This window comes from Acanthisitta chloris, unplaced genomic scaffold (assembly GCF_000695815.1).
Source record: "Acanthisitta chloris isolate BGI_N310 unplaced genomic scaffold, ASM69581v1 scaffold25477, whole genome shotgun sequence".
Taxonomy (NCBI): domain Eukaryota; kingdom Metazoa; phylum Chordata; class Aves; order Passeriformes; family Acanthisittidae; genus Acanthisitta; species Acanthisitta chloris.
This window is the reverse complement of record NW_008683514.1, coordinates 14,474-30,969: the sequence shown is the minus strand read 5'-3', so window position 1 is coordinate 30,969 and position 16,496 is coordinate 14,474. Positions and strand designations below refer to the sequence as shown.

Genomic DNA, 16,496 nt, shown 5'->3' with positions numbered 1-16,496 from the left:
AGCTGATCTATGAAGACAATTGAGAGGGCAACTCTCCAGGAAGACTGTGGTAGAACAAATCCCACTCTTCTACTATACAGTTTAGCACTGTAAAGTAGCAGCAGTTTCAAGAACTTCTATACCCCTTTATAAGAGAGCACTGAAGAACAGAATATAGGGGTATTGCTATTAGAATTCGAACAGTAAACTACTTTGTTGTGTGCATTTTTATACTCACCAGTCTAAGACTCTTGCTATGTTGTAGCTTAACAGTTTAAGGTAACTAATTAGATCATGCTGTAAACAAAGACATAAAACCTCTGTGTGAGCTTTACTGCTTTAGGAGTGTGCATAAACACCTGCCTTCTAGAAAATAAAAAAGCTGTTTAATTTTCCATCATGAGCATATCAGCAGGTAGCATATTATCAAACAAGTTTTCATCCAATTAAAAATGAAACCTATGCATTTCATAGGAGTGTTATACAATATTTGTAATGAAGTATGTGTTTTTAGATACCTGACATTCATTTTCAATAAGAGATATATCAGACAGGGAAAGCATTCTCTAGACAAATACATTATTTTTGGTCTTGTAATTTCTCCCATCCTCTATAGCCAATATGAAGCCAAAAGACACCTGGTTTGAGTACATTTCCATATGTCAATGTTTCTTAAATGCAGATGGAAACAATTGATACTGATATTACAATTGCCAAATACACTGAGAATAGCCAATAAGCCACAAATTTGTGGCTGTTTTAAGCAGAACTTTAAACATCTCTAGAAACATCAAAACTAGGGTATATCAGGAAGCAATCTGATACTCAAATAAATAGAAAATTTGCGTTTTAATGTCACATTGAATTTTAGTACATTTCAATCCAAGAAAAAATAAACAGACATAGTAACGAGTACAGGATTATATATATATTACAATATGCCTTGTTATAATACATTTGTAGCTTTATGATAAAAAAACCTCGAGGGCAGATGGAGTTTGGGCTCATTTAAGTAATTGTCAGAACAAAGCATTAAATGCATTTTTGGAGTAAGTACTTTTATTTAATTTCAAAATCTTGAAACAGCTTTAGACAGTGGCCTTGTCTTTAAAAAAAAATTAGTTAGGATGGAGTTAGCTAAGTAAGTCTTCCAATGTGCTTAAATGATACAGAAAATGTTTTTCCCAATTTTACATACAATGAAAGGATAGATTATTTCAAAAACAGCACCTATGGCTAACTCCATGTTGACCTTGACCTAGAAATGCAAGTTTCTTCTCCACAAGAGACCCAGCAAATTTCAGAAGTTGTTCATTTCACATGAAAGCAAGAGAACGGGTTATCATATGCAAAAATATTTTTCAAACTGTTCTTAATGTGTAATTGAAAACTAAAGGCATGGTCTCTTCATTATAAAAAAATAAAGGTACAACAGAAACTCTAAAGGAAGGTATTCAGCTATACTGAAGTTGCAACCCTCTGAAAGGACAGAAAAAGGAAAAAAGTCAATTAGCTAAGCTTTGTGCTCTAACCAAACTACTTACAGTGATTTTTCAATGGCAAAAGCCCATGCTGACTGGGTGATTTGACAGTTCCAAATACTTTTTGTAATAATTTTTATTTGTATACAAGGACACTAAAATGATCCAGTCATGCAACGTTCACTTTAAGCATTCTGCATCTCTTTTCCAATCTTATAGCTAAGGATCTTGTTCCAGTCAATCTTGGTGCGGGTCACTGGCAACTGTCGACGTAAGGCCTTGAAAGTAGTGTCCGACATCGTCTGATAGTTCTCACTGATAGCAGTCTGTTAAACACAGGTCACACAAAACAAAGACACATGAGGAACAGGGCTAGGATGCTCTATAAGCATTAAATGATTGAGTAACCTGCTACCTCTTAAACAGGCTTAATAAAATATGCTAAATGGAAATACTATTTTATGAAGGAAACCTGTTAGACCTAGATTGAAACTATGTGAAGAAAATGAGTGAGACATGCAGGACACCTGGCCACAGCAAGGTGTTCCAGCAAACCATGGTGTGATCAATCAGCAGCATGAATAAAGTGCTGATCAAAGTTAGCTCATATATTATTAACTCCAGACACCAAAGTCCTCCTCTGTTTTTCCTGTGGGGATGGGTAAAGTCAGTCCACAACACTGTATGAACTTTAATATAATGCATGCCATACAAACTATAAAATTTTTTATTAAAGAGCATCTGTTTCAAACTGATAGAACATGGTGCCTGAAATTTACCTTACGTTCAAGACCTGGATGAACATGTATCCACTTCTACGGAGGGAATCCAGAACAGTTACACTTTTCTAACTTTGAAATGACTAACTGAAATAGGTAATGCCTACAGTCACATTTAGCAAAACTAACAGAGTAGCCTCTGAACAGAATCTGTACAAAAATTCCATGTAAGGAATGCATTAATGCTTATAGAGATTAGAACTGCCGATATCTGATCATGCTTTTCTGCTCTCAAAAAATTACTGCTATTGTAATGTTAAGTAGGTAAGTTCAATCACTAGAAGGTATGGAATGGCAAGACAGAGTTCATGGCAGCACATGAGCTAGTTATATTTCTATGAAACTGCTTACTATCCAAAGCTTGCTAGTTCTAGAATACTAGTTTTGGTTAGGTGCACGGCACCGCTAAAAATGTGAGTAAGGATTCAGCATTTGTTTCCAACATACCTGATACTCATTTTCTGCAGCCTCTACAATTTTTATAAACTCCTTTGCTGTCTGGGCTTCATTCTAGGAAAAAAAGCATCTGCATTAGGTCTGATGTACAGCATAATTCTAGGACCAGTTGGATTATGTTTTATCGTATAGCTATGAGTGAAGTCAGGTAGACTCCATGAGAACACTTGACCATTTAGTGGCTAAACCAAAACTGAACAAAACATTCATGCAAAAGACATATCCCATATTATTATTATGTTAAAAAGTAAAACATGTCAAACTGCAACGAGCATAAAGATTACCATGGAGCTCATTGAAATATTTTGATTAAAAATTCTATGGTATGATAAAAAGGCATATGGAACAGAACAGCATTTGGAAATTTGACAATGCATACACAAGTCTCTAGAAACATGCAAAATATGGATAACATTATCAATGTCACATTTCCAGTGCAAAATCAAGAAAATGTCTAGAACATCAGCTAATCCAGAAGTTGTAGCAGAATACAACCACAAAACCAAAACAGATTTATTCACCTTTAAACATTCTGAATCTGGAAACTAAGCTAATGAAAACACTAGATTTTATATACCTGTTCTGCTGAAAACATCCCCAAGTACATCTTGCAAAAATGAGTGTGTAAACACTGCAATGTCCAAATTTCAACAGGACTGATAAGGATGAAGCCAGAAGCCTAGAAACAGTTTAAGTATGCAAGTGTGTGTCATCCCATCTGGAGGCAAATCAGCTGAAGTGCTTGAAATAAGTAAGTATCTAGAAGGAAGTGAGGGTTCATGAATTTCCAAACTTCCAACTTAGCATTGGAGGCATTCCTAGGGGTGTTTTGTAGAAGCTGTTGAAATTTAGGAGTGTTCTTGCCCCATGTGATCCCTCATTCCTACAAAGGCAAAGACGGGGAGAAAACTCTGGCAGCTTCAACTATAACTGGTTCAAAGTTTCAGTGAAACTGCACCTAACAGCTGTGAAAGTGCTCCTGGACACTGCAAGAGAGATGGAGGAGGAGGCAGAGACCAAGTAGAGCAAATGAAAGAGTTCTGATTTTTCAGTGAACTGAGGCAATGCTTTAAAAGGCTCTGCTAATGAAAGGAAAAATACAGAGGTATGAGGTCTTATTTGTCTCAGAGAAAGGTAAGGGATAAGGAAATAAGGTTCAGCAAAATCATTCACAGTTCGAGAAACAAGAGAACTCTTCAGTCATTTATTTCAGTAGTGCCTGTTGATGGCATAAAATGGCTTCTCTGCCAAACAGCAAAAGAAAAGAAGCCACTGAGGCTTCTTTTAATCTACCTATTATTTCTTCTGTGTAAACTAAGAACTTGTACAGCCTCTGCCCTCTATGAAGTTCAAAGCAAAGGTTAAAAGTTGGTAACCAGCACATACTTGCATTTGTTGTAGCAGGAGGTAGAAAAGTTATGTAAAAGATGTTTTCCTACTCATTGGTCTTCTGCTGCTTTACTGAATTGCAAAAGAAGATTAAGTTTCTTCCCAATAGAAAGTGAGCAAAAGCTATTGAAAGGAGAACTGCATCCACATAATCTTCCCTGAAGCAATTCTTAGTTGAATGAAAGACAAAACGGATCCCTTCGCTTAGGGGGGTCAAAAGCAATTTTATATCTACAGCTCCAGAAGTCTTATCAGTTGGCACCACACTCCCCCATTCTGTATGGTGCTACTGCAACTGAAAAGCCAACAAGCCCTGCTTTATATTAACAAACAATGCTCTTTATTGATGAACTGAGCTTTTGAGCCAAACTGGTCACTGCTAGGCCTTATCATTAAAAGACTTCTACTGTTCACTTTTACAATTTCACTTTGCCAGTTTAACCTCAATAGCTTATGTTTCATTAAAATACACTCCAACAGAAAATCTTACTGTTTATAAACACAATTATAAACACGTATTTCAAAAGTAGCAGTTGTTCATGCTGCCACATTACCAATCCTTAAAAGATACATCCAGTACTATTTCCAAACTTTATTTCTACTGTTTGCTCCTCATTACTATAATGATCCATTTGGAAAGAAATTGAAAAAAAAATGATGCTTTAAATAAAAAGTGTGTTATGCTTCTCAGGCTGAAGCATCTCTGAAAGGGCTTTTTGTACAGAAAAGCAAGAGGCTGACAGCACCAGTTACAGACAGGGAAAAAAAGAAGGGACAATACACACTACTGCTTCTCAACTGGTAGTATTTGTTTACTGTTTTTAGCATACTGGTCTTCCTCCAGTAAGCAAAGGAGACAATATCCTAGAGATTGTACTACTTAAAGTCAACTACTGTAACTCAAACCTCCTTCATATTCAAAAATTAATTCTATAGGTCACTCTGCAGACCAAATTTAAATACAACAGAAAGGCAGAAAGACTGACAGCAAGCTAACTGAAGCTTTAAAATGAAAGTTAATCCAGCTCATAAGCCACATGCAAGCATACATTAATTTTTTAAGTTTTTTTTAACATGAACCACATATTAAATAAAAGTAGTAAACATTAATTCCCGTATGTGTAGAAGAGTAAACTAGTCTTATACTTCTGAGCTTTTTTTAAGTTTGCTTCTATGTTTCAATAAAAAGTCACTTCAATATACACACTAGGGTCTTTAAAGTTCACTTACCGACACTGTTAGAGAATCTTGTATGTCTTTATGGCTCACCAGCTGAACATTACCATCTTCATAATAGTGAACCTACAGCAAATTAAACAAAGAACATCATATTAAATGTTACAGATCAACAACATATAGGAAAATCAAAGTATTGTATCACAATAACAAATCAAACAAAACCAGATATAAAAGGTTAGAGAAAAGGGCAAATAGAAAAGCCAAAATATTGCAGAACTTACTATTTTTGAGGGGGAATACTGAAGAGGCTGATCTGGAAACATTTTTGTATGGTTGTGCCTTAAGTAGATTTCCATGCAAAGAAGTTTAGGTTTGATTAACATCATGAGAAAGACAACATACTATTTATGTGACCTTACTAGAAGCTCTTGAAATGAACTAGACTATTCTAAATGGTGAAGATATATTTAAAATTAGAATAGCTTTGGCAAGGTTTCAGGATAGAGTGAAGCTTTTCTGCTTCAACACAAACTGTCTTCTAGAGACAGTGCAACATTAAGCTTCCCTTTCTAGATCTGCCTGGGCTTGATGCTTTCCTCTATCAGATATGGCATATGACAAAAGCTGGTACTTATCTACAGAAAGGAGTACTTTGGAACAATCTTTGCCAAGGTTAGATAGCAAAGCAGAATGAAATCTCCTTATTCTCGAACTGTTATATCTACAGAACAGCTTCCTTGGTTATTTTGCAGGAGGAGACCAGTAAACTCTACCCAAGCTAACTTTAATACTTTTAAATTCAGTAGGGAAGGATCTGGAAACATTTAGTTTCTAATGCAACTGCTGAAAAACTTACATCCCAGGAAGTTTTTATAAAATTACATGCAATCCTTCACAACAATTGCTACAGATAAGTTACACAGCTCATGATGTTTAAACGGGTATCTTTAAAGATTTTTTACAATTTTGACAGTCAAGACAGTCAATGTCGCTGATGTTATGAGAAAATTAAACATTTGTGCCTCACCCTATTAGGCAGGATACAATTTTAATTTTGAGATTAATGCACAATAGTGTAATTTCATATTCCTCATGATCACGTGTGCAAGTGATGCTCAACTTTATAAACAACCATAGAAAAAACATAACACATAGTGAGACAGCTACAATACCATGCAAAAGAAAATGTTTTTCTCATACAGGAAACCTATTTCCGATGACTCATATTATATGATTATTTTGCTTATTGTCAAATACTTGCTTTCCAGCAAAAGGTGTTAACCTAACCATAAAGTAAGTTTCTTTTCAAATCAAACATTGCTGGGTGAAACTTTTGTCACCCTTTTCCAATCCATTTCCTAAAAGATGAGCATTGTCTGGTCAGTGCAGAATTCTGAGAACTCCCAATGAAACAGCAGAACCCAAAGAAGTATAAATCTCTCTCCTGCCTTGTCCATCATAATCCACTGCAGAGGGCCCAAACCTCCCCTGTGCTCTGAGACCAACACCAGCACAAACATCTTATCTGTGTCACTGAATCACATTCTTGGCACACACTGAGGCCTAAAAACTTAAGGATGAAAAGCAGAATCTAATTCTGGGATGTGTTATACCCAAAACAAAATATGAGAAGTAACTGTTCTGTACTATACCTCACTGCTGACATCCTTTTAGAATGCTAGGTCTGGGGTCAGAAGACTACAAGAAGGAGGATGTTTATGAACAGAACCTCTTGGAAAGGTTAACTAAGGAGGGATGAGAATAACAAATTATCTAAGAGACAAAATTAGTTAACAGCACACTTATCAGTTGTTTTCCATGCACAGTTGGAGCATGTTAAACACTGCAGGCACTCAGTTTTAGTAAAAGGCTCTGCTGTTCCTTTTCCCCTTAGATATAAGAAAATTAAACAATGGAAGAGATTGACAATTGAGAATGAAAAAAGAAGAAATTGTTCAAGTGATCTTAAAAATACTGAAGACTCCTGAAAACAGCAGGTGATGCTGCAATTTCCCCATCTCATTCATAAAAGATCTTATCAGAAACAGGGCAATGGCATATTGCTGTCAGAGATTTTGCAAACAACACTGAAATTCCTCTAAAATTTCACTAATGTTGTAAGGAGTTAATATTGTTGAAGATTATTTTGTTCTTTAAAAAAAAAAAAGACATCACCTTTTTTGTTTGTTTTGGGAGGTGAAGGAGTACTCCCACATACACTGAAGAAATTGTACACAATTTCTAAAACTTTGAACCCAAATTCAAAATTCCTCGATGAAACAAGTAGTTCCTATACAAGCAAAAAACAGTAGAACTTTTCACCGCTCTCCAGAACACAGACTTGAATGAATGTAAACAATGATTTAATTATATGAAATAGTAATAAAAGACAAAAACAGCTGGTATGCAAAGTGAAAAGCTGATCAGAACATGAATACATTCCTCATTCACACTATTTTCTAGGTGGCTGGGCTAACCTTTCCTAGAATTAGGCAGATACTTGTCTCCTTCTGGAAAACCTCTTAAGACATATAACCAAAAGTGTGTGCTGTGGAGAAAATGCCTGTTTTGCAGCAACCTGGATTTAAACGGCAAAGTCTTGAGAAGCCTAGACATATACTTAAGGTGCTGCTTACCATGACTGTTGTGATCTGACAACATGATAATGGCTGTCCACATTTTGATTATCATTCCAAATGTTCCCCGAATGGGAAATCAGATTCAGGTCCCCTTGCCCGGGTGGATCTGAACACAACTACCACATTCTAAAATAACATCCTAGAAAAACATTCCTTGCTGTCACTGAGTAGTAAGGAAGTGCAAAACTCACAGGGCACAAAAAGAAACAGGATAAGGGAATTTGACTCCATGTCTTGCAAAAAAGATAATAAAGTACTATGCTGAAAGTCAGACTGCACGAAGATTCTAGTCCCTGATCCCACAACTGTTTTAATAAATTCCTGCAAAGTATGCATACACATTCCAGGGAACCAACCCAGGAAGTCAAGTCTCCCTGGCCACCACATGACAGCCAGACTTCCATTGGTCTTGAGATTTCTGCTGCTTGGAATTCCTCCATTCCAAATGTCCTAAAGCCAACAGAAAGGGCAAATTCTGAATGAAGCAGATCCAGATTCAAAAATTTCTGATGGTGAAATTGTTGAAACCAAAGGTTCAAACCCTTCTGAACAGTAGGGGAAAACGAAAAAAAACCAGGTATATGCCTAGCTGAGGTGAACATACCTTCTGAAGTCTTCTTAATTATTACATTAAACACACACTTTATGTTTGTAAGGATTAGGTAAATATGCAATTAAGTCACAACACTTAACTGAATGGACATCACTGCTTTGCTCACTGAGTCCCCAGATTCTCTGAACACATTAAATATACTGGGTCTGAGTATCCCTTGATAATAACTGGACACTTTACTGATCAGGACACAGCTTGAGATAAGCATACCTGAATTTTCAAGATACCAGCCACTTGAGTGGTTGAAGGGGTGATTGTAAACTTCCACTCTGACCTCCAACGGCCATTCCTTTAAAAAAAACAATAAAACAGAAATTGGATGTCATCCCATCAGTTAAGGCAAAACCCCCAACATATAACAGATAGTCAAAGGAAACCTGAGAATTATTATTTGCAGTGCAACTACACATGTGCAAAATTTCCCCCTAATGATTCAGCCTCATAATCAGTCAAGAAGAGAACAGTTTCCCAAAATATTTAACCTCAGTTTTGGATACAGACCAAGGAGAATTATCGGTAAGGATCATTTAATAATAGGACTTAACTTCTGAAAACACCTAAAACCTCCAATGTTCTTTTCCTCCTGTAGTATTAATTAGGCATATACAGTCAGTATTTTGGTTTTGGGACCTACTGGATCAGCCAAAGTCACAATTGCCTCAGGCTATCAAAAACTTGAATGGAAGGGACATTAAAGAAGCAAAACTTCCGCTATGCTGAACTGTAACTAGGCCTTTCAGCTCTTCTAGCATTTCCCTTCCAGGACAACTATTTCCTTCCACAAATTCAATATCCTTGCCAAGATGCTTAAAGGGAATTTCAAACATCTGGAAAACAGTACGGGGCAGTGTAGTTTCACCTGATTTCTTTTCTGTAGACTAGACATTTTCTTACTTAGTTTTGAGGTTAGTAGATTAGAAGGTTAGTAATTACATTAAAGCTGCATTAAGAATGCACTGCAGCTGTCCTTAATTCCTCCTCTGTTTGCACTTCAAGAAGGAAAGAAAGTTGATACTATGAGTTCCAATCCTGCTAATCTACACCTGTCAGGTGTAGATTCCAGTGCATTCAACAAGGAGAGAGAAAGAGATGAAATACTAAAATTTACAGCTACTAATGAATCTGTATTGACACATCTTAGATACTAATAATGATAACTTAATTATAAAGCCATTGGTTATTATTTCAGACAATATCCAAGTTATCACTGAAAATTCATGCTAAGACAATTCAGAAGCTTGTTGGCATTGCTAAGAAAACTGAAAGGATTGCCCAGCTCAGTGACACTAATACTACTGGTAGCCTTACAGACTGACCCATTGTTTATGAGAAAGACTATGTGCTGAACTATGCTTTAGGCACAATATTAGATTTCAGATGCCTGGGATTCAGTGGCTACCTAACAGATTTGTGTGCTGTTTAGTCACTTTGTGGTCCCTTGGAGTTAAGATGACCACAATGTTTCCACTATCTTTTTTGCCCTTAAGATGCAATTCTAAAAAGAGTTCAAGTTCAAAAGGACCCATCTGTAGGAGATGCTCTTATAAGGTAGAAACAATGTAATTACTTTATTAAACCATCTATCCAGCTACATTGATAGTATTTCAGACAATCATAGAGTATTTTTCTTTAACATGTATCGGGTTCCTATGATCCAGCAAACTTGCTCTCATGGTAAGCTGACAGCCGACCAAATGCCTAAAAAGCTAGGACACCCTGATGATAAATACTGGCTGTGGTTTGGACTGGATATCCAGACATACAGCTGGATCACTGAGGAGCCTGGTTAACTCTCAATCCATTCCTCCATTCCCAAATCCCCTAAACCAATACACATTTATTACAACTCACTAGGAATTAGAGTCTGACTATCCCCCTGAAAAACCCTTAGAAACATGGTCAATATTTACCCATAGATGTCTGATCATAATTTAAATAAAACTTTCAAGAAATATTTTCTCCACTTTTAAAAGGTTGCTGCGTATGTTCCTCTTCTTTAAAAACTATAATATTAAAGTAACTATCTGGAATATCAAAATTCATTCATACTTCCAAACTAAAAAGAAAATCAGTATTATTTCAAGCTACTTTTAATATCAATGTAAAACATGCAGGCTTAACTCCTCAAGCGTAAGTCAGAAGGAAAAAATATTTATTAGCTGTACAAATCCAATACAAATCAGTGTCCTGGGCAAATAATGTAACTGATACATACACATGCTGAAATTCCTGTGCATATGTAATATTCACCTTCAGCATAACATAACAAACATCACTGCACTTCCATTCATTACCCATGGGATTACTAAATATAAATTTCAAGCAGATGCAAAATAGCAAATATAATAATGAAATACATTTCCTCAGACAACTGCATATATTAGCTACTTTTAGGATATAACCTCCTTAACCCGTTCCTGATACTGTGATGTTTATCTCAACTCTAGCCAGCTTCCTGCAAGGAGCTATCCAAAGTTCACATCCAAACCTCTTTTGACCAAGTCCAGAAAAAAAAGAAAGTTGCAGTTTGTAAGACTTCATTTGCATCCAAAATCACCTTTATCTACCTCACCCCAAAATTAATCACTCAAGTCCTACAGTAAAGTAAATTTTGGTCACCTTATTTCTCTGAGGCATTCAAGCTAGAAGGAGCTGTTTTTATTGTGCCAGTCACAAAGGAAGCAACACAAGCAGTAGCAACTGTATTACGGAACACAGCGATGGGTATTGATGCTGCTGTGATAAACCAAAGGGTCATATGGAATTTTATGCAGGTACACAATCTGGCATGCTACTCACCACAATGGAAGAGATTTCTACAGTACTGGCAAAAAGGTTTGGAGTGGGGTGGAGGGAGAAAAACATCACATACATAACTAGATGTGCACTCACCTTCTCTGAACTAAGGATTCTCAGTGTAACGGCACTTGCTCAGTTTGCTGCATTTTAGTGTATGTGCATCTGAACAGAAACTTACCAGAAATTTTTTGCTTGGAACTGATGGCTCTCTATGCATGCAATAATGGTTTGCTGTCCATCAATTGTTTTACCATACACCTTAGTTAGGGGAAAAAAAAAAGAAAGAAAGGAAAAAACCACCAGAGTCAAAGCTTCAGTTTATCTTTCTCAAACTGCTCAGAGAATTGAGCTTCTACTACTGCTATATAAACTAAAAAATTACATTTATAACCATTATGGTCCTTACATCGTATTCCATACATGAAACATTAAGGTCATTATTACAGAGCAGATAAACTGATGATTAGAAAACCTGAAGGTCAAGCATCTTACTGAATTTTATATACTGTAAACTCATTTTTCTGCAACTATAGGAATTTTAAGCTTATAGCAGTGACTACTCAATATATATATATTACCAGCTATGTTTCAAACACCAGTTGTCCTACAACTAAATGATGATTTAAGCCTCTACAAAATAGCAAAAAAGTGACTAAAAGGGTGGGCTTGGTCCTCTGTTCTGCTTTACCCCCCAAATCAAATACTACTAAAAATTATCTCAATGAACATGTAATCTGGTTCCCTTTACAGAAGCTGGAATTCATCTGACTGCCTGGGACTCCAATTCAACTTGTTAACTCAGCAACTGATTTATTTTTCTTTACCTAGTTCATTTTTCTGTCACATTAACATAAAGCACAGGACAGCTACCAATAGATCAGTTTGCTGAGGTTTAAATAGCCACAGGACTCATAACAGCAAATAAATGCTGTTTTCATCCAGACTGAGAGCTTTTATTTTAAGAAGCCATCAGAGCCGCTGATTCTGTAGTAAGAATATAGCACTTTGACATAAAGGGGATCTGATGGAGAGAAAGCAATTAGCCTTACTAAGACAGTTTTGTCAGGAAACCAAGCCAAGGCACACATTTGCATCTTAAGGATTCTGTCCCCCTGCCCCAAGCAATGAGCCAGGTAGCCAGGACCAGCAGGATCTACCTGCAGTAGTCTACAGAAGGTCTTAATGCTTTAAGAAATGTAAATAAAAATGCTTCAGAACCGAGAATTCAGTCTTCACTGTGGCCTGCAGTAACCAGCCACTAACAATACAATAGCTGAAATATCAGACTCCTGAAGCTTTCCCTCATTTCCCTGTATGAACCCCTGACAGAACTAAATGGTTTACAGTCAAAACTGCCTATCTACCTGGTTTACAAATAGCTACCTTAAAAAATATAATTTCTATTTAGAAGGTGGTACAGTGGCTATGTAATTTAGCACTTACTGTGCAGACACCATTTGGATAGTGCTCTTTCACGTATGCTTTCATTGCTGTTTCAACTGAATTTCTCCATGATTCTATGGCATTTTCAACTTCATGGGGTCTAGGATCAGTAGCCTCCTTTCTTAAATGGTCAAATTTAAAAGAAATCTTGTTCTTGGGATCCAAAAATTTTCCATTTCCCAAATCACCATGTTCTGTTATCAAAACCTGTATTATAAAAATTTAGTTAAAATTTTATATTTACATTTACATGCACTTATATAAAACATACAAAATTAGTTAATAACATTGACTATTGAATAAAGAGAAAAAAACTCCATGCCAAATCAAGTCATATCCTACATTTAACTGGAGCTTACATCCAAAGGCTCACATTTTAAACATAATACACATATAGCAAAAGAGGAGAAAGCTAACATGACATTCTGCCTCAGGAAAGAAACATCCTGAATCTTACCCTCTTACTGCAACAAACAATGCAAGACAAAAATTCATGTCTTCTAGTACTAAAGATGAAGCAAATTGTTTTTTGCAGCTCCAAAACATGTCTGACTGAATTCAGCCAACATTGCAGACTGAAATTTCAAGCTCTTTAGATGCCCCTGAGTGATTAACGTACAGAACTGGTACCAGTACTGCTGGAGGACCACAATCTCTATGTTTTGGTAGGGAAGATGTATGTCTTGCAATTTTCTTGCCATGAAATGTTCCAACAACAGAACATCTTGAACAGTTTCAGGAAGATTGCAAGTATTTAATTGTAGTCATACCTGTTCATCGTAACCGTCAATTTTTACTGGAGTAAACTGGTCCAAGTTGTACTGTGCAAATGCACTACAAGAGAAAAAAAAAAGAACAAAAGCCTGCATCAAGCACAATCTCTTTCCTTAGTAGCCATAAGAGATACAAATAATAGTTAATAATCTCAGCAATGATGCATAAAAAATTGTATCGATGCTTCATTATCTAGCAGGCCCAAATTCTTGGAATCCCCTTGGTTCACACAGTGGTCACACTACAGATTCCAACCATCATTACACAAATATTTATGTTCAAAAGTTACCTGATCCAGACAAACATAAGCTTTACAGTAACCCACAGAAACTGGAAGAACATATAAAAGTTTAAATTCCACAGGGATCCAACCTACTAAGCCAGACATCTCCATTCTTAGAGATCAAACTGATTTTGGCATAAAATACAGCAGCATAAAGTTTTGATATAAAATAGGGTTTAATGAAGCAGTATCTTACAGGTGTTCAGTAACATCTACCAAGAAACAGACACTGAAATCTGAAAAGGGGGAGACTCATACCAAAATCCAGGTCATCCATTTCCAAAACAGTTGCTCTGATTATTAGGATACAATACACATCTCTCCACTATGAAGATTTTAATCTTGATCAAGATGCACAACACACAATAGAGTTTTACTTGCCAATCACACATCTCTTTAAATGCACTGACTGTGAAAATCTTACTGAAAAACATCTTGCTTTTATGCAGCTGAGTGGGTGGCATTTGGTACTTACTGGGCTGCCCCTTCCCTGAGAAGATTGTCATTATTAAGCAGCAACCGAACATCTGAAAGGAAGTATGGACAACATAAAAGTTAACTCAGAAACTTGTTTCAGTCACATAATAAATGCCAACAGATTGTACAACACAAAAATGCCAACCACCCCATACCCACACAGATTACCAAGTAGGAAATTTATTGCTTTGTATTTCATAATTTTGACTGAACAAAATGAGAAGAATAGTATAGAAATAGATCTCTTGCAACTCAATCTGGTAAGCAGATATAAGCCATATTCTACAGGCTCTGTGACAGCTCTGGGAATCTGTCAAACTTGTCTTTAGAGAAATTCTGAATGAGAACAGCACAGAATGCTAACAAGCTCACTTTTAAGACCCATACTACCAAATCCCTCACACTGTATGGCTGTTACTGTATTCTGATGACACAAATATATTATTAGTCAGACCACATTATATCACAATAGCATTTCTTCTACCATCATACAAGAAACATATGAACATAGAATCAAGGCAATACTTTCCTCAGAATTACTTCATATTTACTATGCAGCAAATTTGTTATTTATGTACTTGACTTACTGCCTTATTATTTACTAGGCACTGTTCTAATAAGAATCTAATGCACCACTCACTAAATAACCAATTGTTAGTCTGGCTATAACATTAATATTAAACTCTTCTAAAGACTCCTGAGGTATCATTCAAGTGGAAAAAGAAATCTGGAATATATTTGAAGCATTTTTTATTAAAAAAAAAAACCTCCTGAAAAAAACCAAACCACAAACACTATAAAAGGAAAAAAACCCAACCCCACCAACTCAAAAAATCCCAGGCCAAACCAAATGAATAAAACACAAATAGTACAGAATTGGGATTTAAAGCTTTCTCTCTCTATTCAAGAAGGCAGCCTGAGTCTCACTGAGCACTGGTCACACATTTATCATCAGATGTTTGTTATGTATTGTTACGTATTATACTCTGTTATTGAGCAGGTAGTTGCAACTATGAACTAGCTTAACAATGAGGTTTACAGCAGTACTACTGTAAGAAATTTTAATAGCCTTCAGCAAGCTAAGTCAAGCTGCTTACCAACTGCTCACTTCACAAATGCAGTACTAGTTAAGTTTAAATAATAACCAGCTGGTCACAGTTTAAGTGAAGAACAAGGTACTTGTAAAAACATTGCATTCTTTAACAAATTTAAGCTCACTCCAATCTGACATTGACTAGAGGTTTAGTACACTAAACTTACTTCTTTGCTTAAATAGCAACAGACACATTTGTTAGCCACAGCTATAAAATTGCCTTTTTATACAACGTGCATGGCCACATGGCCAGACAAACACAGCAATTGTAAAAGAAAAGTAACATCTCAGGTAAGCTTCAAGCAACAATAGTTGAGAGAAGCTAATTTTAAGTTTCAATTTATCAATACACTCAGTAAAATCAAGTGTGCCCAGAATTTAAGGGTTAGAAAAGTTTGGAAAAGATTGATATTATTTCCACAACTGGCATTGGGCAGTAGTCCTTTGTACATTCAAGGTTAACTTTTCCTAATCATATTCCTTCTTAAGAAGAAAAAAAAAGACCATTTAAATCTCTCAAGTTTAATTTCTGTTGAAAAATGTAATTGTCTATCAAGGACTGAAAAGAGTACATGTGTCTTCTAAACAAAAACCCAATCAACTGTTAATTCATGACTAATTAAAAACAGAGAGAAAGCTAATTCTCACATCACAAAGAAAAGTAGTACTTTCCTCCTTTTGCATTTAAACTTCAAGCTGTCTTGTAACTGCAAATCTTATTATGCCAAGCTACAAAACCAGCTCTTACAGCATGGGAGCTGCTACAATATAAACCACAGGAAATTCAGGAGAGTAATCAGCAACACAATTTTGGATATGGATGCTTTAAATGAAAGGACAGAGCAGGCAGATACTTACCATTGAATACCTCATTGAATTCCCCAGGAGGAGCATGAATTATGAATTTTGCTGCTATACGCACCTGAAATACAAAAACAATCATGTGGATGTATTCACTGCTATTCACACCAGTCATGCATTAGATAGTTTTAATAGCCAGACATGAAATTGTACAACTTCCACTGTTTCACTTATTTCTTCGCATTAACTACTCTGTAAAAACAAAGTTCCACCTCTTCAAACAGAACAGAGGAGATTATATGCAACGGAAG

General features: G+C 36.0%; 1 protein-coding gene across 1 annotated transcript; it reads right to left on the bottom strand.

Annotated features, from left to right (window-relative positions):
* Window positions 1-809: 809 nt before the first annotated feature.
* CAPZA2 (capping protein (actin filament) muscle Z-line, alpha 2) lies at window positions 810-16,327 on the bottom strand. Its single transcript, XM_009078975.1, has 9 exons — window positions 16,243-16,327; window positions 14,290-14,341; window positions 13,528-13,591; window positions 12,758-12,964; window positions 11,493-11,572; window positions 8,726-8,804; window positions 5,315-5,386; window positions 2,687-2,749; window positions 810-1,786 (listed from the first exon to the last, which is right to left on the bottom strand). The coding sequence occupies exons 1-9, from the start codon at window positions 16,325-16,327 to the stop codon at window positions 1,646-1,648; spliced, it is 843 nt and encodes a 280-aa protein (XP_009077223.1). The 3' UTR covers window positions 810-1,645.
* Between the last annotated feature and the right edge of the window lie 169 nt (window positions 16,328-16,496).